Below are 24,477 nucleotides of genomic sequence, written 5' to 3'. Positions count from 1 at the left end.
AATAATAAACCTGAAAACCTGGTAACTTTTGAAAAAGCATTATGTGAGTTACTGTGATATCACTGTGAAATAAGACCCACCCTCTTTTCCCCGTGTTTTCAGGAGGGAGTTTGATTGGAAAATATGGGGAACTTGACCAATAAAAAACAGGCAAAGGTAGGTGACGTGTGCACATGGGCAGGAGGTGCTGTGATATGACTGCCCAAGATAAAGAGAAGGGCCAGACAGATTTAGCACCCACAACTTCGCCTGAATATTCAAGCCAAAGCTCACTCACTTTCAAATAATGAAGGAAGAGTTCTCTGGATGGAAACAGGGGCACTTAAAAAGTGATACGCCTCCTGGGTGCAGGACCAGATCACAGACAAATATTTCCTGAACTATTGGCAAGGCTGGATAAAGTCATTATAGGTGAAAAACAACTTTCAAATGGTTCGAGTATTAGACCAGGACAGGAAGACCCAGGCTGAAATTCCCTGCTAAGCACAAAGCTCATTGGTGACCTTGAGACAGCACTGGCAAAGGAAGGGGTGTGTGGTGGGTAAGATCCGCCCCAGGTGTAATCCCTGAGGGGGGGTGACATCACCGCCCCCCCAGGACACTCGCCGTGGGCGGCACCCCCTGGGATGCTCGCCACGCCCCCGGGTGCACAGCATGTGCGCCGCTCTGGGTGGCAGAGCAGCTAGCTCCGCCTCTGTGAGACAGTACTACTTCCTAACCTACCTTACAGGTTATTTGTGAGGAAAAGCCAGAGGGGGAAACTATATATGCTGCCTTCGAATCCTTGGAGGAAATGTGGGGTTTAAGTGCAGTAAATAAATTAAAAATGAGCAGTAAACCTGATTTTACGGCCATTGTATATCAACGATAAACAATACAAACTGGGCTGCTTATGTTCTAAAATGCCATATACAGTTTGATGCAGGATTTTAATTATTGACAGTGTCAGCTTTTGTTTTTGTTTTTTAAACCTACCTTTAAATTTATGGAAGTAAACCTGAAAAAAAGCCTCCTGTGTTTAGAAGACACAGCTTTTATTTCCAACTTGCCATCCTTTGTATATTTTAATAGTGATTCCCAATATAAAGTCTGGAGTTTCTTTTAATGCAGAGTATGAACTAGGCATGGGTTATTTACTGTAGCATGGCTCTGTCTAATTTGCAGTTGCTCTGCAAGGGACACTATTGTAGCTTTCCCCCCCTCCTGATCACCCCACACATTATCCAAATGCCAAAGAGTCAGTTGTTTGCTTCCCTGCCAAAGCCCTCTATTTACCAAACAGATCTTCAAACAAAACAACCACTTTGCATATGCTCCATGCAAAGGCCTGGGACTCATTCTTGCAGGAAATGTACCGGTACTTTCCATTCTGGAAGACTTAACTTCAACTGAGTAAAAATTTGCAGCAAGCCAGTTAAAAGACTCTGACTCTGAAGTTACATGTTCAAGTCCCAGAACAAACCAAAATGTTGTGTGACATTCCTCAGCATCTGCTATCAGCAAATAATAGCCTTCTGTCTTTTTTCTTTCTTTCTGGGATTTTGAAGTTGCCAGTCTTTTATGAGCCAAAAGAGAGAGCTCATTGAAAACCTGCAAATACTTGTGCACTTTGGGAAGGATTTGGCTATTTTTCAGGTAGCAAAGTCCACAAGAGACTAGTCATTAAACCTATCAAACAAAGATAAATGTTGTTTTCATTGCAACTTATGTAGTTTCATTTTTCAGGAACTCTCTCGGATTGCAGCTGTCCCTATCCACAGTTGTTTCCCTCTGTCTCTCAAAGCCGAGAACTCTTGAACATATTAGCTGTCCAAGCTTGTTAAGTGTGACTCAACTAAATCACTACAACTCTGGGATAGTGTAGGAATTTGGCGATAAGCCAAACAACAAGGAGAAAACTGCTTAGTCCACAAGGATCCAAAATTACACGTTTCCTTCAACTTCCAATTGCTTTGTAAATCCAAATAGAGGCACATTGTGACTTTTGAACAGGGGGAAGAACAACCATTTTCCTGATGGTGCTAAACTGCAGAAAGGAAGCCAAATGGCTAACCAAATGAAAAAGTAAAGATCTGTTTACAAAACTGCACTGAATAATGTGACATAAATGTTTGTTCCATAAACAGAGAGAGGTTAATAAATCGACAAATGAAAGGCACAAGGTGTAGGTCTAGCAAAACATTTTCAAACTATGGGCTTCTTCAGCATTTGCCGTAAACAAACCAATCTAAACATAGCCGGTCATTGTTTATATTGAAGGACACAAACACATAAGTAAAACTGCTACTTTAAAGGCTTGGGTGGAATACCTTGGGGTTTAATTCTGCATAAAGTTTTCAGATATTTTTATTGTGAAAAACAGATCTATTTTCAAACAAGAGCACATTTGATAACTGAGGAGGAGAAGGATAAGAAAAAACATGTGTTGGGGTGAACAATACTTTTTATCCCACACTAGGCAAGCACAACACAGCTTGATTGTTGACCAGAGTTAACTGGCAACACAAAGCGCCACAGATCAAATTGAAAGTGCCAAGGACATTTGGAGAGGGACTGTAAACAAGTGTTTATATGCTAATGCTAGAAGCCTCTGAGCCAAGATGGGTGAACCAGAGTGCTTGGGTCTTAGAGGATGGCACTGATATAGTGTGAATAACAGGAACCTGGTGGAACAGAGAGAAGCAAAAAAACTGCCAATAGCATAATAAAGGTAACGGTAAAGGTACCCCTGCCCGTATGGGCCAGTCTTGACAGACTCTGGGGTTGTGCGCCCATCTCACTCAAGAGGCCGGGGGCCAGCGCTGTCCGGAGACACTTCCGGGTCACGTGGCCAGCGTGACATCGCTGCTCTGGCGAGCCAGAGCTGCACACGGAAACGCCGTTTACCTTCCCGCTAGTAAGCAGTCCCTATTTATCTACTTGCACCCAGAGGTGCTTTCAAACTGCTAGGTTGGCAGGCACTGGGACCGAATGACGGGAGCGCACCCCGCCGCGGGGATTCGAACTGCTGACCATGCGATCGGCAAGTCCTAGGCGCTGAGGTTTTACCCACAGCGCCACCCGCGTCCCCCTATCATAATGTCATCATACAAATCTATGGCGTGACTGTATTTGGAATACTGTGTATAGTTCTGATCGCCCTACCTCAAAAGGGATAATGCAGAGTTGGAAAAGGATCAGAAAAGGCCAACCTTTTGGATCAGAAAAGGCTAACCAAAATTATCAAGGGGGTGGAGTTACTCCCCTATGAAAAAGATTATAGCATTTTGGGACTTTTTAGTTTAGGGAGAAGGCAAGCAAGAGGTGACCTCATAGAAATTTATAAAATTATGCACAGTGTGAAGAAAGTGGATAGGAAAAAGTTTTTCTCCCTCTCTTCTAAGACTAGAACTTGTGGACACCCAATGAAGATAAATGTTGGAAGATTTGGTACAGATAAAATAAAGTGTTTATTCATGCAGTGCATAGCTAAACTACAGATCATGAACCCACATGAAGTAGTGATGGCCATCAACTTGGATGGTTTCAAAAGAGGATTAGACAAACTTATGGAGGATAAAGCTGTCATAGAGTTGGAAGGGACCTTGAGAATCATCTAGACCCCCAACAATGCAAGAATATGCAGTTGTCCCATACAGGGATCAAACCTACAACTTGGCGTTATCAGCACCACAATCTAACCAACTGAGCTATCCAGGCTATCAAAGGCTACGAGCCATTATAGCTATGTTCTATGTCCACTGTCAGAGGCAGGGTGCCTCTGAATACCAGTTACTGGGAATCACAAGTCTGAGAGCTGTTGGGCTCAAGTCCTGCTTGCAGTTTTCCCATTGCAGGTTTGGCCACTGTGAGAACAGGATGCTGGACTAGATGGGCCATTTTTGTGTTCTTTTGAATTAAAACCTATAATGGGAAGGCTTCCCTTTCTATTATAGAATATGCCGCTTCCATTGACGTTCTCTCAACAACTCACATGACAGAAATATCAAGGCAACAGTGATCAGGCAACTGCATAACATTTACAATGATCACGTGAAGGACAACACAGATCAATTCCTCCCAGCTTTCTTAAAGGCATTTCTAACCAGAAGATTTCCTTGGTGTCAGCCATGCCTATTCAGCAAACCCAGTATCAACGATGTGCCAACAGGGACTGTGCCAAATCTTGCTGTGCTGATCCTTATTAATCTAAACTGCAGACCAGGAGATTAGCTGGAACAGCACAGGTGTTCACAGTCCAAAACAACATTTCCCTGCAGATCATGCAAGCCCCCACATATCGGTGCACCTTCATTTTTTTTGACACTATTTCTAGTTTAAAACTTAAATAATGCAGTACAAGAAGATGTGGCTTATACACAGCCTAAATTTCATCCATATTATTCCCACTAGGCAACACAAGAGTTCCAAGTGAAAGCTATCAAAACTCTTTCTATGGGTTGCTGCATCATGAAATGAAGAGATAGTAAAGTACAGTGGTACCTCGGGTTAAGTACTTAATTCGTTTTGGAGGTCCGTTCTTAACCTGAAACTGTTCTTAACCTGAAGCACCACTTTAGCTAATGGGGCCTCCTGCTGCTGCCGCACCGCCGGAGCCCGATTTCTGTTCTTATCCTGAAGCAAAGTTCTTAACCTGAAGCACTATTTCTGGGTTAGCGGAGTGTGTAACCTGAAGCGTATGTAACCTGAAGCGTATGTAACCCGAGGTACCACTGTATGGGCATATTCTCTCTTACAGATTCAAAGCTCCACTCACTGCATAGTGCTGGGCCAATAAATTCATTGCCAGCCATTCTCCCTACCCCTGCCACTTAGTTCAAGTTCAGACAGAACCAAGCACAAGTGTGTTTAAGTAATGTCTTCATATTTCAGTGCCAGGCTGGAAAACAAACACATCCCATTTATTTCTATTAAGTCACACATAGCATCTGCTTAATAAATATTTAATTGTCCTGGGTATGGATGCCTGGGGTCCAATTCAGCACTTTATGCAGTCCAAAACCCAGATGCAAAGGACAGCATCTGAAATATAACTTCTCTCTTGACTGGTTTTCAAACAAGCCTATCCCAGAAGGAATGGAAATGCATTGTGTAAAAAGAAAGTGAGTGGCAACAAAGTGTTAGGCAGCTGAGGTTATGCTGCATCCGTTAGAATTTCCTGACTGTGTCTTGAATGGCCACTTTCCAAGACAGTTACTGTTCTATTCAGTTGCAGCCATAGCTAGCCAGCTCTGATTCTGAGGAAATGAAATATGGCCCTTTTCAGTTACCTCTGAACAGGGGAGAGTGCACTCTTTTAAATGTTCAGCTACCACTTTAGCAGACATCACCATTTCACCCAACCTTCTTACAGATCACTGGCTCATCCAACTCTGATAGTCGGCGAATAAAAACTATGCAGCTTCCTCAACCTCGGCCCTCCAGATGTTTTGAGACTACAGTTCCCATCATCCCTGACCACTGGTCCTGCTAGCTAGGGATCATGGGAGTTGTAGGCCAAAAACCATCTGGAGGGCTGAGGTTGACCTACACTTTGTCAAGAAAGGCTTGGATTCTGCTAACCACCACAAATTATGACAAAACTCTGGTAATTTGAGATTCTGAGATCATAAAGGTTTGGAGGCAGCAAGGGTCTGTGATGGTACTTTTAACACATCTCCTGTCCACAAGGACTGCAGAGAAAGGCCTAAGTCCCTATGAGGACACATTGTTAAATTATTAAAACATCTTTTTGTTTTAATTATAAGTTGCATGTCTTTGTTTCTCAATTCCATCCTTTTATTTGGTTATGCATGTATGGTGGTATTTTATTCATTGTGACTTGCTGTTATTTTTCTTGATTATACTTTAGCAATTATTTACCGTAATTGTTAAGAGTAAATTTCTGTGTAATTATTATTTGCTGATATTTTGAGAGTTAATTTTGTTGTGTACTGTTATATTCTAATGGATTGTTGAATATTGCTTTATTTGATATAAGTTGTTTATTTTAAAGTTATGTTTCTATTAACATTTTCTTGTATTAGATCAGATTATTGTAAGGGGTGTGATCTTTGTGGTATAGTTTGTTGTTGTAAACTGCCTTGTGTATAGTAATATAGAAAGGTGGTATACAAATTAAAATGAAATGGAATGAAAACGAAATGTTTTCTTATTTCTGTAGTTAACTGGGCCAAAAGAGGTTTATTGATGGCCAGCATGATGCTATGGCTAACAGACGCATCCAGAGAAACAGGAATATGTAGATGAGATTATACCCAGAGAGATGACTTCTCATAACAGATGTTGCTCTTTAGTAGCTAATCTAATGTAACTAATCTAGGCAAACTAACTAGAAAAAGGCGAACTCCATTGTGAATGGATGACAGAAACACTGGCTTATCTATTTAGAAACTTTAGATAATGAATATATACCACTGAAATATATACTCTGTGGTAATTACAGAGGCCACTAACAAATGATAAGGGGTTTCTTTTGTGGGGGTTAGTTAGTCAGCAAATTACTCACTTTTACAATCCTTCCAAACAGCCAATAGTAACCTGCTCTAACATTTAATAGCAGTTTCATAGATGTACATAATATAAAATGGGTAACAACAGAGAGGATAATAGTAGTTTTTAGGATGTTAAAGAGGAGGAGAGGAGAATTTGGCAGATCTCAAATGAATAGGTATCAAAAAAAGAGCAAGAATATATACTATGAGAAGTACTAGAATATATTTTACTAGAATCACGTTTACAGGGTTCTTTCATGCTAACCATCTGCTGATTTAAGAAGCTACTGTAGGACTCTGAATCTTCCAAACTAACTTGGAATCTGAAAAAGTTGCCAAGAATCCCAAATTAGTTTGATATCGGAGGCAATTATGCTGTTAATTCCATGCATACACTAACTAACTAACTAACTAACTAACTAACTAACTAACTAACTAACTAATTTATACCCCGCCCATCTGGCTGGGTTTCCCCAGCCACTCTGGGCGGCTTCCAACCAAATTTTAAAATACAATAGTCCTTCAGATATGAAAAGCTTCCCTAAACAGGGCTGCCTTCAGATGTCCACTCTGCAAGTGGTACATTCCATACCACTGCTCCTCTTCTATAGCACTCATGATTCCTTGTTCCTATCTAATTGTATAGGGGAATAAAATTAGCTAAAAGTGGCCAGCTCACGCTTAGAGTACCTAAATGTTAACTAAGGCACATTCTCCTTTGTCCCCCGAGACAGGCAGATGCCAACAAGTTTGCTAGCTATGGTGGCTGTCTGATGTAGTTGTCCCTAGCCACTCATCATAATTCAGCATACCACCTTTCTCTGAATCATCAAAGAAAGTCTGGTGTGGGCACATCAAATGTAAAGGAACGGAAGTCCCCCCCCCCCAAAATAGGCACATGGAACTTTTATATTCACAGGTGCTATAGATTCCAAGCCTGACTTCGCTTATAAACAGGAAGCTATTTTTGGCGACGTTTTAAGGGACTGTACTGAGGCAGCATAACTGCTTATTCCTCACATAGGGCCTTCATTTACCCAACCCTTTATTCTACTCGATCGCTCAACTCTAAATTTCAGACAAAAGACTTCTACATTTTCAAACATGCAAATCAATCAACTTTAAGCAAACAGGATATTGTATGGCTCCGTAAAGCACCTTTAAAAGAATTCTGGGAAATGTAGCTTACTCTTCACAAAGCTACAATTCCTAGCACCCTTAACATGCTGCCATTTCTAGCATTCTTTGGGATAAGCCGTGTGCTTTAGTGTGTACATAGCCTTACGTTATATCTGTCTTACTTGGAACGTTAGTGTGATTTTTCTTTGACACTGTATACAGTAGATTCATCTTGGAGGGAAGGCAACATGGAGAAAGAAAGTGTCCATAATAGCTGGGGTCAAAGAAAAAAGCTAAGACAGCAACCAATCTTAAACGTTATGGAAACATTAAACATTATGGAAAGGGCAGATGGGCAAAAGAACAAGATTCTTCCATCGAGGCAACAAAACAGGACCCTTCAATTAAGCTAGATTAGCATTAAGAATGGTTTAATCTGTCTCAAAGAATGAGACAGATGACCCAATACCCTTACAAGCCCTTTTATTCTATAAATAATCTACAGAAATATAACTAGATCCCAAGGTGTTGTTGCATGCTGTTCTGGAAATAGTGTTTAGCACCAGAGGGCTGCCCGTGAAAAACAAAACAAAACCTTTGCACTTGGAGTTCAAACAATGTATTTCCATACATAGCAGCAAGATGAAATTAGCCCTTATGCACACCTGGCACAAAAGACAGTCCTGCCAACACGGCTGCAATCACAGCCTAATTTTCATATTTATAAGGAATCTTATTTCTTGTGGTGCATCCATAGACCAGGAAGAACTGGTCTGCCCAAGGTCCACAAAAATAGACAAACAGCTGTAGAGCAGATTTAATTATGAATCTACACATACCCAGAGCAACAGTAATTTAAGCAAAGAGCATAAAGTAGAGGACTTCCTGGTGCACTCTCTATCTATACCTGTACACTCAGAAAGAATTAAGAAAAATAATTTATTAGTCTAATAAGTTGGGTTCCTCCATGATTTTGCATCGTATTAGTCTTCTGTTATTCCATTAAGTATTCAAATTCTAAACAGAAGGGATGACTTCAGACTGTACAGATTGTGGGATTCCAACACAGTCAGAATACTTCCCCTGAACTGTGATAGCTGCAGGAGGAATGTAATAGCAACCTTACAAGACACTCTAGGCCCTTTTACCTTGTTTTGAATGGTGCTGCCCTTAATTTAGCATTTCAGCTGGAAAATCTAGATCAGTGGCTGTCAAACTTTCTTCCCTTTGGACCATTTAAAAACTTCTGAGTGTCTTGGTGGACTACTTAATTATTGGTCTTTGTGTTGTAGCAACTGTGTTGTGCACTGTGCTGGATGCTGCATGATTACACAGAATTACATAGAATTTAAATTTTAATACCATAAAATACAACATAATAAAAGAAGCAATTAAAAATAAATATAAATATTAATGGATGAGCCACAACCACAAATTCAGAGTCACCCTGAACCACCTGAATGAAGCTTGCAAACCACAGTTTGGGAACCCCTGATCTAGACGACCCTCTACTCTGTGACATCTGTGTTTGCATCTTTTCCTCTCTATAATTGAGAGCTGGACATAAATCTAGTCATTTGAGATTGATTCCCCATTAAAACTTTGCTTCTCTCCCTAAACTTTCATCTACTACATTTAAGAAAACAGTGTCCGAAATCCATAAACAAGGCAAAAGGAACATAAGTTATTTTTTACTTACTTAAAAAAGCCTTGAGTTCTCTCTGTGTGCTTTTTGGAGTGGGTTGCACCTCTGAGGTGGCATACTGCCCTAAATTTACATTTTCCCTGCTGTGTTAAGCCAAAATAAACCTTTGCTGGCTATTGTGAAATCTCTGGCAAGCTGTTAAAGAACCCTACACCTCATCCAAAGGGCCTTGGTGCCAACTGCCATGTATTTCAGATATCTTGATGTATAATCAGACCACCATTTCACTAAATAAACATTCGCTGCTATTGTTTCATTGTTGTGGGGTGCAGCCCCACGTACAACATTTCACCCACAGCAGTTTCCTAGCAGATACTACACATTCCCTTTTATAGCTTCAGCTTCCTTGCGCAGAGAGATTAATTGCAGTTGCTAAGTTTCAGTGGAGTCTGATGGGTATGACCAAATAGGTCTTTGCTGGCAGGTTTGTCCCTGGCTTAATAAGATTATGTCTCCTAGCACAGACCACTGCTCCTAATTACACAACCATATAACCCTGTCAAACTAACAGCTTTAGTTATCCCTTTCTTTTTCTTTTCTTTCTTTTCAGACCTGCTCTAAGAATACAACTTAGCCCTTTAGGAGGGCTAACAAACTTATGCAAACATGCACTTTTTTTCCAATCCCCCTTTTGGGTTTCACAAATGCACAGTCCATTTAAGGATGCTTCCAGCACGAAGTAACATTGTGAGATTATGCTGGAAAACTCAGCAACATACTGAAAACCACTTTGATTTCAAGCACAATGGCAACATGTCTTTCACTCTAACCATGTGTGGATACAGCAAGTGTGGGAGCCTTTAGCCCTCCAGATGTTGCTGAACTACAACTCCCATCTGCCCCAGCAAGCATGGCCAATGGCCAGGAATGGCTGGGGTTGTAGTTCAGCAATAACTGGAGGGCCAACAGTTCCCCACGCCTGGGATGCATCCTGAATTCTTTGACCCCAACTGCCAGGATCACATACTGAATTTTGTGTGGGCTGCTCCAGGAAGGTGGCTTTGCACAGGATTCCTGTAAGTGTCCACTGGCCGCAACAACCATCTGCCTATTCTTATGACGTGTTGTTTTTCTTTACTGGTGTGAGAAGCACAGAATCGTTGCAGAGCCTTTAAAAAGTTTTTGATTTGTTGAGAAAACCTGGTAATTCTAAATTGTGCTAAAGTGATATATAGTTCCGAACCACCTTTCAGCCAAAGGAGACCTTAAAAGTGGCTCAGTTACCATGGCTTAGCACAAATGCACAAGTGTGGAGATTGGCTGCTGCACTCCTGTTCTTCCCCAGGTCTCCTGCTGCTGTGCTCCTATGAGATAAGTGTGTCATCTCCTTCAGATCTTGCCTGAAGGAAGCTGTAAAGTCCATGCTTTGTTTGGAGTAAGACAAACCACAAGCCTGTGTTTGGCTTAGCTCTAGGCAACTCTCCAGAGGAGGAGCACAGCAGTCACTACATCCTCTCTGACAGCAGTGGGAAAGCTCTAGCCTTTAGGAAGCCTTTAGTCAGGCCTGGAAGGGCCCTAATTTCATAGAATCATAGGACTGTAGAGTTGGAAGATACCTTGAGGATCATCTAGTTCAACCCCCTGCAATGTGCAGCTGTCCCACATGGGAACTGAACCTGTAACCTTGCTGCTATCAGCATCATGCTCTAATCAACTGAGCTATCCACTATAGACCACAATGCCTCTTTTGCCAAGCCATGCCCCACATAGACATGGGGCACAGGAGTATCTTATCAAAGATGACACCTTGATCCCAGCAAAACAGGATGCTAAATCTCCACTGGTGCACGGACTTGTCAAGATCACCGATAATGCAGCTCTTGATGAGCCTGTCTTGAAGACTTGGGTACTGTACACACTTTTATTTCAACTTAACCTAAAAAACCCATGTGCTTTTAACTAACTGGTTAAAACTTTGCTATCACGGATTACAAAATAAAAGCTTTAATTGATTAAACCCTGGAGCCACCTAAAAATACATAGTTAAAAAAAGGTATAAGCGGGTGCACAGTTAATGTGCTTAAATCACCATCGAGTTAAAGGCACTTAACCACACTTAACAATGCTCCCTGTTGTGCCACAGAAGAAAAATGAAGCCTGCAGGAGATTCTTCACTTAGCATTAGTGGCATCCCACAAAAGACTACACTCCACATTCTCCCGTGTCCGTGCTATTATATTATTTCCATGTTTTGATCAGAAGCTCAAACTAGATTTCTACATTCTATAAAACCAGAACGATGCACCTACACAAAGTTGTGTGATACATAGAAACACATGGGACTTCATTCATATATATATATATATGCTCATTTTATTACAATCGCAGAATTTGGGTTCAGAGGTTGAAGGAAATGGTGGATTTTGTTACTGAAGGATTTTAGGGCCCCTGGCTTGCAGCAACATGTAAAATTTTGTTGTTTTGCAAATGGAAACTCTGACTTCACACTCTGCTTTTATGAGAAAGCAATGATGGGAAACAGAACTCAAGAGAAAGCCAGCTTCCTTCAAAAACCATATTCCAGTCAACTGCTTTTTAAGAAAATAAGTCACTCTGAATTAGTTCTTTCAGGATTTTCTCTCAGTTGCAGTGTGAAGTCCCAAGTGGCACTGCTTTCCAGACTATGGCTCTAAATCCAAGCTGCAGTACGTCTGAAAGAGATAGAATCTTACTGAAAAGTTTCTAAAAGGAACTATCAGAAACATTTAAAAAGGGGCCCCAAATAAAATGTGATATTAGCAGCCACATATTTCAATACAGGCCTGCCTCAACCACGTATAAAGCAGGAGTAGGGTTCAATTTAAAATGCAAAGGTGGAACATGGCAGAGGGTGTCTAGCATTCTCCCGCTTTTGTCAGAGCCCATCCACCTGGGACTTTTCCTCAGGCCAGGAACTGATATTGGAAATAGTAACTTGATGGTGAAAAAAGTAGCTGAGCAGAACAGTTGTGGACAGACAAGTAGCAGGCAGAATTTCTGCATAAGCCCTTTTTACTCTTTAACTAGGGCCCCGGCCTCTCCAGGCCTATTCTTCATGTGATCTTGCCTACATCTCTCACTGATCAATTTCTATTAGCTGCTTTTGCGTTCACAGCAACAATCTTTCCTCTACAACATTCTGGACTGTGCAAAAAAGAACACAGTGTCTCAAATATGAATCCATGGGAAGCATTTGTACTGTACACTAACATCAATCTTGCTGTTCATTTTTAGTTGTACCTTAGTGCACTAATGACACAGCAGACTGTGGAAAACATCTACCTACATGTGAGAGGATGGCAGATAGTAGCTGCCTTGAATACCCAGAATAAGTCTGAGAATAGGACTGAGCCACATAGATGCAATGCTTCTAAACTTCTTCAACTGGCACCAGATGAAGCATTTTACAAATATCAGGTCTACAGATTCTATATCTATAACCGGACACCACATGCGGGTTGTGGCAATCTTCATTCTAATGACTACTAGCCACAAAGACAGGATCGGTGTAGATGGAAGAGGCTAAAAGAGGCATTGTGGCTGAAAAACATCTGCCCTAGTTGATATCTCTGCTAAAGAATGCTTCCACCTCATGTACACTTCCAGTTTAGCACCGCAGAGGTAAATCACCTATGAAGAAAACCTTCTTTAACTCTTCGTTGAAACATCCATGACTGAAGGCCTTTTTGGGCTCAAAACCTTGCAATACAGTAAGAGAGTACAGTAAGTTAGAGGTGTTCCCCCTCCAAATAATTTCCTACAGAGACTGAGAAATTGTACAGGTATTTGCCTACTTTTACATAGAAGGGAATGGGCAATTATGCCTAATGATACTTAGTTACAAATAATTTCCAGAGGGGTTAGCCATGTTCGTCAGTTGGAGCAAAACCAACAAAGGGTCTTGTGGCACCCTGAAGATTAACAAATGTATTATGCTATAAGTCCATGCATGTTTACTTGAAAGTTAAGTCCTAATGTCTTCAAAGTTGCTTACACTCAGGAAAGTGTTTTTCAGATTGCAGCCTAGCAATAATAGTTGACACCTACAAATGCACTGTGTGTAGGCTACTGCTCTTAAATTAAATGCAAAGATAATTTTATATTCCTGCTGAAAAAGCCAATTTTAGTATATAAGGTTAATTTACACATGAGAGTTTAATGAGGCATTAAAAACCTCCAGGTAGACCATCCTAAAAAAAAATTACCCACAGAAACCTTTCATAAATGCAGATTAAACCAGATCATCATGTTTACTCTAGTTTAAATTTATATTATAAAGGATGACTTTACTGGCTGTTTTGACTACCTAAGGCCCTAAGGGGATTTTCATGTAGTATGCATGTTAGAACAAGACACTATTCCAGTGAGGCAACACAGACTTAAGACCAAATAAAGCATTAGGAAAATGTATGTATTCTTATTACAGCGAATTGTGAACCAGGAAAAAGGCAAAAGTTGGGGGACTACTAAGGGATATGTGAAAGAGGCAACAGAGGAATACATTTTTTTAAAAAAAATGTGTGTTTATTTTTCAAATATTCAATTGCATTTCAGGAAAACACACACACAATTTGATTAGTTTTGCATCAACTCACATTATGAGGTTGATGATGGAAATCTTCTAGATACTCGGTGTCTGTCTACAAAGGATTCTATTTTTTTAAATTTCAGAGGTTGTGAAACTAAATCCTTGTCAAACAAGTATGCATTATACAGCTGTCTGTTCCACCACGAACTTGTCCAAGCCTAATTGCATCAGCTTGGGCACCCAGATTCAACAAGTCTTGGTGGTACTGTACCTTTAATACCTGCACAGAAGACTTGAGTTGCTCCTTATATAATCCCTTATCTATGTAATTATTAAAAGCATAGGAAACCAATTCTATACCAACTCTGACAAATTTGTTCATTAACGTAAGTTACCGTCAATATGAATCTTTTTTACCTGCCATTTTATGATCTGCAGGACTTGCAACATTCTACTTTGCATTCTTCACATCATCACTTTGTTATAAAGCTTATGCACTGTTCCATACCAGAAGGCAAATAGGGAGTTGGTTCTAGAATAAGCTTGTGGGCTACATGTCAAATATACAACTGAACACTTACAAGCTGGAAGCATTTCCAATTTTGGGAGAGGGAGTTTTCCTACTTATCAAGAGTAGATGTGGTGTAGCCAGATAATACACTAACAGATAAAGAATTCTTTTTATCTACAAGACAGTTAAGCTCTCTGCATAAAGGCTCTTTCAGCATCAAAAGGACTGAAGAGTTCTTGTAATGGGTGGATACAAGAATATTACCCACCTCCGCTGTAACTTCTGAACAGCTAGAACTGACTGTTCTTTTCAACAAAGGTTTTGAGACTGCACCCACAAGGTGCTATCTAATGAGGTAAATAAAGGTAAAGGTACCCCTGCCCGTACGGGCCAGTCTTGACAGACTCTGGGGTTGTGCGCCCATCTCACTTAAGAGGCCAGGGGCCAGCGCTGTCCGGAGACACTTCCGGGTCACATGGCCAGCGTGACAAAGCTGCATCTGGCAAGCCAGCGCAGCACACAGAAACACCGTTTACCTTCCCGCCAGTAAGCGATCCCTATTTATCTACTTGCACCTGGGGGTGCTTTCGAACTGCTAGGTTGGCAGGCGCTGGGGCCGAACGACGGGAGCGCACTCCGCCGTGGGGATTCGAACCGCCGACCTTTCGATCGGCAAGCCCTAGGCGCTGAGGCTTTTACCCACAGCGCCACCCACGTCCCTTAATGAGGTAAATGCAGAGGTTTAATTTCTCACAACAGTCACTGACTTCAAAATTCAAATTCTTAGTTTTCTCCATTCCCTTCTGTGTTCAAGCATCCTAGGTGAAAGCATAGCAGACGCTGAGTGAGGCCAGAGCCGCTACACCAAAGGCAGCTGGGAGGGTGATGCAGGGCCAGATATCTGATTCACTTGCAAAGATGACCACATTGATAATCAGAGCAGATTGTCTCTCTTGATGCTGTTGCCAAAGAAGGCAAAAAAATATTGAGTCCTAAGATGACATTATGTAAGTGATTTAATTACTTCTAAGTAAATTATGCTAAGGATTGGGACATACATTAATTCAAATCAAGTTTGAGGAGAAAGCAGGTCTACCAGGAAGGTAATGATGGGAATAATGATAATTGTAGAATACAGTCCATCAGACCAGCCCATAGCAAATAATCAGTCAAAAGAAGTTCAGTAGCATGAAGGAGCTTATTGCAGCACCTGGTTCTGGATTTAGAAGAATCATTTTAATAAAGAAATGCACTTATTAATTTATGCCTCAACATGAACACATTTATTTGGAAACACATCTCATTGATTTCAATGGGACACTCCCAAACAAACAAGTCTAATCATACTTGGGAATAAGTGCCACTGAAATTGATTTACATGCAAATGTGTTTATGACCAGGCTGTACATTTTACTTGGCTTTATATTTTTTATACCAGGTAATCAGCGTTGGCTGTTTCTTTTTTGGGGGAGCTGCTAGTTTTCAAGGACCTATGTTTATATAATTTTATCTACTTTTTAACTAGTATAAAATTATAACATTAAGAACAACTAAACTTAACCAAACTAAGCATTTGAGGTTTTTTGATATTAAAATTATGCTATTATGGAAAGAAATCACTGAAATAAAGGTCAACACTATGGGAAGGAAATGTAGTTCAGTGGTAGACAATGTGTTGCATCTGGAAGCTATTTAATTCAACCTCAGCATTTTCAATTAAAAGAAAGTAAGTAATCTCAGGTAGCAAAACTGAAAAAGATAGTTCTGACCAAGACCCTGGAGATCCACTTCAAGTCACAGAGTAAATCATACTGGCCAATGTCACAGTGGCTAATGACAAAATATGTTGGTTTGTATGCCATGCTAACCCATGTTGTTGTTGTTTAGTCGTTTAGTCGTGTCCGACTCTTCGTGACCCCATGGACCAGAGCACGCCAGGCACTCCTGTCCTCCACTACCTCCCGCAGTTTGGTCAAACTCATACTGGTAACCTCGAAAACACTATCCAACCATCTCGTCCTCTGTCGCCCCCTTCTCCTTGTGCCCTCCATCTTTCCCAGCATCAGTGTCTTCTCCAGGGAGTCTTCTCTTCTCATGAGGTGACCAAAGTACTGGAGCCTCAGCTTCACGATCTGTCCTTCCTATGCTAACCCATAGTTTGCTTTAAACTGTGACTTAACTGTGAATGCACCTTGTGTGCCTTCCTATCATGGGTGCCATGCATGACACAAACAAAACTTGTTATGGTTTGCCACACTGCACAACCCTGGAACATGACTGCTTATTTCAAATAAACTACAAGCAGTAAGCTAGAAGTAAGTTGTATTTCTGGCTTATTTCTGGCATACCCCTCATTGGTTTGTTGCGGTGGGAGAGGGGGTAAGGGGAGAATACCCCAATCCAGGTTTGTGCAACACGACAAGCCATATTATGGCTTTTTTGTGCCATGCATGACACCCACAGGATAAATCCCTGCAAGGGGTAGAAAGCACATTCATAGTGAAGTCATAGTCGGGGGGGGGGGGGAGTAAATGCTTTGTTTCTGTTTTTAAACTGTGGATCTTTTTGTCACTGTAGTTTCCTTTGGGAGGAGGGGAGCTTATAAATTCAATACATAAATGAATAGTTGAAAACGAATCATGGCTAAGTGTGAATTGTGAACTAGCTTGGTATAGCGAAGCTTTATATGTTCAGCAGCTATGCGTCACACCTCAAATAAGGCCTCAAGCCTATTTAGATACATAGCATATTCAGTATTTTCACAACCAAGGATGAAATATCAGCACTATTTAACTAGATCTCTAGGTAATGTGGATTATTAACTTTCCTCCAGGGTGAAATCTAATGTCAGGTTCTTCTTAGAGGTGCACACTACTTTGTTAAACCAGTGATTACAGGGCTCCTAAAGCACTTCTTTAATAAAATTAATGTTAAATACAACAGTTGTCAAATGGACACCACACATGTCATACTAGCAAGAGACACTCAGTGCCCTCTATTGCCTACAACCCCTACTATGACTTATCTAAACTGTTTTTAAACACTACAGAACTAAAACCCAGAGAGGACAAAGTTATCAGAAGGTAGTTTTGACCACTCTGCCACCTGAAAACTGACACACATTCTAAACTAGAAAGCCATTTTGCCTTGACAACATTACCCTGGGCATTATTCAGCTGTAAAGAGGGAGGAGAGGAAGCAGCCAAATCTTAATTTCTTTATTTTAAAACTTTTAAAATATACAAAACTTGGGCTGCAATCCTATATACACTTACCTGGCTTTTGTATCATTGAATTCGGTGGGGCTTATTTCTGAGTAGCCACTCATGTATAGGATTGTACTGGCTAACACGTGACTTGTTAGTCTTCACTCCGTAATACGGATTTTCCTGTTGCACTAAAGTTGTTCAGAAAGATTTACGATACAGGCCATTTGTTCCCTTTTGTTGGACAAGAGGCTCTAATCCTACAATTTGCTGATCTGCACAGGTGGGCAGGCTGTAGGCTAAACACAGACCAGATTAAAGAACGAGCAATATTTATAAAACATGTAAAGAACTACTTCAAACAGAAAGATTAGGAAAACATGCATTAGTGCAGACTTATGCCGTTTTAAAAATATATATATTTATTAGGTAACAAACACTACATAGAAATAAACATTTAAAAAGCAGAGGGAAACAAGTCATCGCTGAATCCCTCTGAAGAATGTACATGTCTCCAAGCAGAATAAAAACAGTACATATTTGGTTTTCAATGTTTCCAAGAAAATGCTCCTATTCAAGTACACATGGCCTTCACTTTTATCTTGGAAGTAATAGTTCTACATGGGAGTGGGTTACAAAAGAAACAAAAGCACACTAGCATAAAAGGTAGGAAAAAAAGTACAAAGAGATAAAAGGGTATATCCAAAAGAAGTGCAGAAAGACCTTTCTAGTACAAACAGCTTGGATCAACATGTTTACATTGAGGTTTCAATCTTGTGCACACTTACTAAGGACCAAGTCACATGGAAGTAAGTCTCAAAGCCTATATGCCCAGAAATAAACTGCACTTCTGCGCTAAACAGCAGTCCCCCATATCACACTTGGAAACCAGTTTGAGACACACACTATTGATTGCCATATACCGTATTTCCTCGGTGTGAGTGTGGTGACTGTTCTTCAGAGAAAAATGCCAAAGGCATATTGGGCATGAACTCTTTAATTTGGGCAGTTCTTTGGATCATAGCCCTATGTTGTAGAACAGTGGCTCCCAAAGATTTCCTCCATGGACCAGTGGAGAACTGCCAACAATCTTGGCAGACCGCTTAATTTTTCTACCCAAGGTTGAATGATGTATGATTTTAAATTTGTTTTTATTACTTCCATTGCAGTTTACTATATCACAATTTTAATTCCATAAAATAAAATTTAAAATACAACAAGATTCCTGCATTGCAGGCGGTTGGACTAGACAACCCTTGTGATCCCTTCCAATTATACAATTCTATTAATAAATAATAAAATACAATGCAAGAAACAAAAGAAGCAATAAAAATACATTTAAAAATCAACAAGAATATTTACTGCGGACCACAGTTTGGGAACCCTTGTTGTAGAACAATTTACTTCTCTACGTTTTCAAAAAAGTTATTTTCTGTAAGAGTACACTATCAAGTAAGGATATAATAATGATAAAAAATGAGTAATGGGATATCTTTTATTGGTCCAGCAACTTCTGTTGATATAAGAGTATGTGCACACATACAAGCTATATTTTTGTGTGTCTATACTACATACAAATCAGAAAGTACAACTACAAACACAGGCACACTTATAAAAATAGAATCCATTCCATTAAAAAGTATCAGGTTGCCTATTTTGCATTCCATATTCTGGCACCAACAGCGCAAAGCTGCCTACAACACAGAAGAGAGGCTCAGAAGGTCAGTGGCTGATCAGCCAAATAAAATAGCCTCCTGACTAGAACTGCTAGATCTGTATACTAACCTATTCATGGATCCCAGCATAGGACAAAAGAACCAAATGGGTGCCTGTCCCAGTCAATACATAAGATACGACTTTTCCAAGTGCATGATCAGTCCCTATAGAAGCAACACTACTGTTCATAAACATGTGCAGGGATTGCATGCATCTATACTATGTTCCACTGCAGTTTGGAACCCACGACCCTGTACATACATTCCCGCATGCCAAGTTTGCAGATGGGAAATGGAGTCCCAGTGAGAAGAAGGGGCTTGGTGACATCCTACTGCGTATGTCAGCCACGGCATACTTGGGCTCTGTAGTAACCCTAAACACATGTGATTTCTAAAAGTACCCACTCAAGATCACAATGCAGATCCGTTGACCTTCAGCTCCCTTTGTCACGCTCACAACCAGCGTGGTTAACTTAACTTAGTTATGCAAAGGTGATCTTTCCAGCGCTTTTCCGGGCACGGTTCTGGATAAAGCAGGAATTGCAATCCTTGTTAGCTACTGGAAGTATGGCTGGCACCCGGAGGCGAGAGTCATTACAGTGCTTGCAAGTGTGCAAGGCTGCAGTCTCAAGCATGATGCACCAGCGCATCATCATCCATTCTTCGCCTATAAGACTATATGCCCCCACCGAAGCAACCACCGACATAGCGCGGTAATCCGCCGCCGCCTAAAGCCACTCACTCCCACGATAAATCGACCAAAAACCAGAACATGTGAAAATGCACCATGCCACCTTCGTGGGGAGACACTTAGCCGGTCTATGCCGAGGCGGGGGGCGGATTAAACTTCATTTCCAGCAGGGTCGCGCAACTCTGTTCTTTCACCACAATCCCAATATTTTCCCCGCCGCCGCCGCCGCCTCCCGCCCATTGTCCGGCTCCCCTTCCCCCAGTTTTAGGAAATTCCCTCAGGAGCCCAAAGCCGATTAAGAGGAGCTCCCAAAGAGCGCCAAGGGCCCTTTCGCCGTTCATGCCCCCCCAAACGGGACGTCCAAAAGTTCCCGCACACTTTTCTTTCCTCCCCTCAGCCGCGCGCTCGCCGGGGAAAGGAGCGCGGAATGGCGGCGGAGGCTTCTCCATACTTTTCCCTGCGTCTGGGGCCCAGCCCTGCGCCCCACCCAGCGCAACAGGTAGGGAGGCGAGCGGTCGGACAGGGGATCCCCTCCGTCCCGAAGTTGCTGGCTGGGATCCGACGGCCGCACTCACCTTTCCGCCATGTCCTCCGCTCGGGCCGCGCCGCCCGGGCTTCCCTCCTTGTACCCCTCCGGCTGAGCGAAGGCTGCTGCTGCTCCTGAGCGAGTCGGGATCAGGATGTGAAACCCGATCCCGCCTGCTGCCGCCGCCGCCGATGCTGCCCCTCCCGGCTTCCCGTGGAGCGGAGGGACCCCGCTCTCCAGTCCCTCTGGTGGGGAAAGCCAGCTCAGGCCTGGTAGTGAAATCTGGAAAGGAAAGGGGACCTGGGATTAAACATTAGCGAGGGGCCGCGGGAGTTTAGTGTGCTAAAAGCGCTTGTTGCTCCTTTCCCGAGTCGGCGAAGCTTTATAGACGCGGCAGCAGACGGTCGGTTCTCCTTCCCCGTCAATCGAAGGTCACGCTTTTCAGCACTACATGCCCAAATCAAAACCACCTCATCTTTTAAACCGTTTTAATAACCACTTTTTCCCCTAAGAGGTAGCTGAAGAGGAAATATTTCATTTCTTTTTTGCACTTTCAGAGCATGTTTATTTTATTTTATCCGTTTTAATGATTGCCTAGCCCTAGACAAGCAGGCGGTAATGGTTATTCTGGATTAATAAGAAGCAAAGTGTCTTTATGCACAGCCATTCTACTACATACATTAGTAAAGAAGAGGTATTCATGGTTCCGTGATCACAAACAAGGATTAGGCATGAACTAAGTTTGGAAAATGTGTGGAAATGTAACTTTGGGGATATCTTTATAACTTGGTTCAGTATTGCCTCCTTTTTACTTCAGATTAGATTATCCAAACCACTTGGTTCTGTTCTTGCAGTCTTTAACATAGAGGGTGGGTGGGTGGGAATCTCAACATTCTTATCCCTATAAATAGAATAAATATAAAAGGATAGTTGAAGTAATTTTGCAGATACCAAATCTATATTAAATGATCCACAGTAAAATTATCCTAACTTCTCAGGTATACACTGCGCTATCAACATTACAGTTCCCATATGAGGAATATGGAAAGCTATTTCACTTTACTGTTTTGAACCTTAAGACTCATGCCAGAAAATACATGCACAAAATAATGTGTATGTGATGGTATAAAAAGGTAAGTACCAGTTTGATGGCAATATATTGTCACACTTAAGGAAAACATCTAATAAGAATATATATGAGAGACATACCTTTGCTTTATATAGTATGGAACTTTCTTTATAGAAACTTTATAGAACTATGTCACTGTGAAATTAGGATATTTCATACAGTTTATTGGGAATTCTGAACATAAAATAATTTTCTCCCTTAGAATTATTCTATATTATTTCCTTATGAACGGCCTAATAAGGAGGATGTGTTCCCCAATTAGTTTTCTGCCAGAACACTGCTCATCAAGCAACAGGGTTGTCATGCTTGGAAACAGGTGAAATAAAGTATTCATTGTGTTCTATGGTTTATGGGATATAGAGCGCCATATACTAACTGTGTTCTATTGTAGTAAAGCATATCTGCATTACTAATATGAAAGGAGAGTGCTGTGTGGAAACCCCAATGGGACATTTATTGAGACTCATTAAACCACAATAATTCAGGCCAGCATCCTATTCTCACTAACAAGGTCTAATGGCCTTGAACAAGTCACTTGACAGCCAACTTTCTTCCTTAGGAAAGCATGCCAATTATTGTGCACTTCTTTCAAATATAATGCAATTGCAGCCCCTGGTGGCAGCTCTTTCCAATTAAATCACAACTCTCATCTAGTTAGCCTGGCATATTATTATTTTTTTGCGTCAGTAAAAACTTGAAACTAACTTTGGCATATTCTGCATAAGAAACTTTGAGATCCATATATGTACTTTGATAAACTGAACCCCTCAGATATTTATTCCCATTTTGGGAGACTCACTAGAATTGTTTTTCAGGGGCTTTGAAACAGAATGCTATAAATTATATTTGTTCAAGCATGCAGTTAACAGTATCTCAAACAGCATAGATCACAATCCTGTAGATTGACACATACAAATATTTAAACCCCAATATTACAGTTGTACCGTATACAATGGTGGGGACATGTCGTGCTCCTTCTGTGGTAGTTTGTCCACCTTTGGTTCCCACCCTGCACTCAGCTCTCACCTGTAGCTCCTACAAGCTGCCAGCATGCAACAGCGGCCACTCCCAGGTAATGGTTTGATTGGCTGGCTAAACCAGGTGAGAGTAGTCAATGGGTCTCAGTGAGTTAGGGACCTCCCTGCATGCAAAGACAAGCTGCAGCGGATTGCAGTGGACTTGACCAATAGTGGGTTCAACTGTCAATAACATGGTTTCTACTTGTGCTGTAGAGGGGAGTGACGGGTAGATTGGGCCCGGAAAGGTAGCCCATTTAGGGCAAGGAAACTCTGATCCTAAACCTCTGCTGCCTTGTGGGATATCTTCAGGAGGAGAAAAGGCTAAGGAGTTAGCCTTAAACAAATCCGGACTGGAGTCCCTAAGCCGGTTGGATGGTGTTTTGTACGCTGCCTTTTGTCAACTCCTGCAGCCAAGCTGGTGACAGACACAGTGCTCTGCTTTCCTTCGCACCACATCGGCAAGGCGGGGGGGGGGGGGGCGTGTCTTATAATCTGGGCAGGCCAGGACCTCCATACACACTGCCTAGGCTTGTGTCCCAAGGAGCTCACAGTGCTGCTGCTAATGCAGCTGTTTGACTTCTTTCTTAGAGGCACATTCCACTGGCCTTCGAGACAGATTGATACCAACAATTATTCTCTGACTAGGAGAATAAGAGAGGAAGCTATCCCAGAAGAGCTTGCATTTGGTGCCAAATTTAAAAGATGACAACTTGCAAAGGAACAATCGGGTGTGCATTCTAATGGTCCTCGTTGTTCCTTTGAAATTGCAGCTTTACCTGTCCAACCTGACCTGATATCAGATGTGATGACAGATGTAGGAAGGGTTGGTGTGACTGGGGAAACATGGTATTGTGGGCCAAATTAGGATTTCTGGTGGATTAATATTGTCTGCAGGCCAGAAATTCACCATGCCTGTAAGAGGATAAAGTGTACATGTACCAACATGTAGCACTGTCACCAGACCCACCAAGTGTCCCTATTTTCCAGGGACGTCCCTGATTTAGAGAAGCTGTCCTGGTTTCTGATTTGATCCCAGGATGTCCCGCTTTTCCTTAGGATGTCCCTATTTTCACCGGGGAAATATTGGAGGGTATGGAGTTATTTGACCCCCAAGCCGTCTGAAGGCAATCCTGTAGGGAAGTTTTTTTTAATGTTTAATGTTTTATTTATGCTTTTATATTTGTTGGAAGATGCTCAGAGTGCTGGGGCAACCCAATAAGATGTGTGGTGTATATAAAAAAAAAAATAGCATTATGGAATGGGACGTCCTTATTTTCATCAGAGAAATGTTGGAGAGTATGTGTTACTGGAAGAGCTCCAGTACTTAGTTGCTTTTAAAAAATGAAATAGCCAGTTTATAAACTTTGTTGAGGTACTCAGTGCTGTTGTGCTTTTTTTGGTTATCATGTATATTCTTTGCTTTTTGGTGGTACACTTTGTGCTTTGGTAAAATATTTATCAGGACTTAGAGGAGTCATATTGTGAAATCCTTTTGAATCATTGGGTACTATCTTATGTGCAACAAACTGTAAACAGCTCAACCAGGACATTCTTTAAACTATGTCTGCCTAGATTTGGTTAATAATTTCAAACTGTTTCCCCTCTGTGTGAGAGGTTTTGTTTTTTAAATCCTCTGGAATAGGCAAGGAAGGGGAAAAAAGGATTGCCTCAAGAGCTGGAAAGCTATGGTTTATTTTAAAGAGAAGATAGAATTGTGTTACACAGCTCTGCATGTTAAATAATTCAGGTTTTCCCCTAAATGCCTCTTAAAAGCCCACAAAGGGGAAAACAGCTTATTAGGGTAGTTATCATACAGGAGAGTACAAGCCGTCCAAATGAAAATGACATATTCTTA

General features: G+C 41.4%; 1 protein-coding gene across 6 annotated transcripts in view; it reads right to left on the bottom strand.

Moving 5' to 3' along the window:
* LOC114599473 (rho GTPase-activating protein 39-like) overlaps positions 1 to 20,710 on the bottom strand; it is an 82,614-nt gene extending 61,904 nt beyond the window's left edge. For 3 of the 6 annotated variants that reach the window (XM_028734800.2, XM_028734799.2, XM_028734798.2), the window contains exon 1: positions 20,524 to 20,703. Coding sequence is in view for 4 of the 6 variants with exons in the window: in XM_028734798.2 (XP_028590631.2) it covers positions 20,524 to 20,534 (11 nt within the window). In the remaining 2 variants the exon portion in view is untranslated. Of the gene's footprint in view, positions 1 to 17,611; positions 17,842 to 20,523 lie in introns of all 6 variants that reach the window. The other 3 variants (XM_077929171.1, XM_077929170.1, XM_028734803.2) reach the window with 3 other exon arrangements.
* Between the last annotated feature and the right edge of the window lie 3,767 nt (positions 20,711 to 24,477).

Source organism: Podarcis muralis, chromosome 5, assembly GCF_964188315.1.
Source record: "Podarcis muralis chromosome 5, rPodMur119.hap1.1, whole genome shotgun sequence".
In the NCBI taxonomy this organism is placed as follows: Eukaryota; Metazoa; Chordata; class Lepidosauria; order Squamata; family Lacertidae; genus Podarcis; species Podarcis muralis.
Note: the sequence above shows the minus strand (reverse complement) of the source record. Positions and strands in the feature narration are given on the sequence as shown.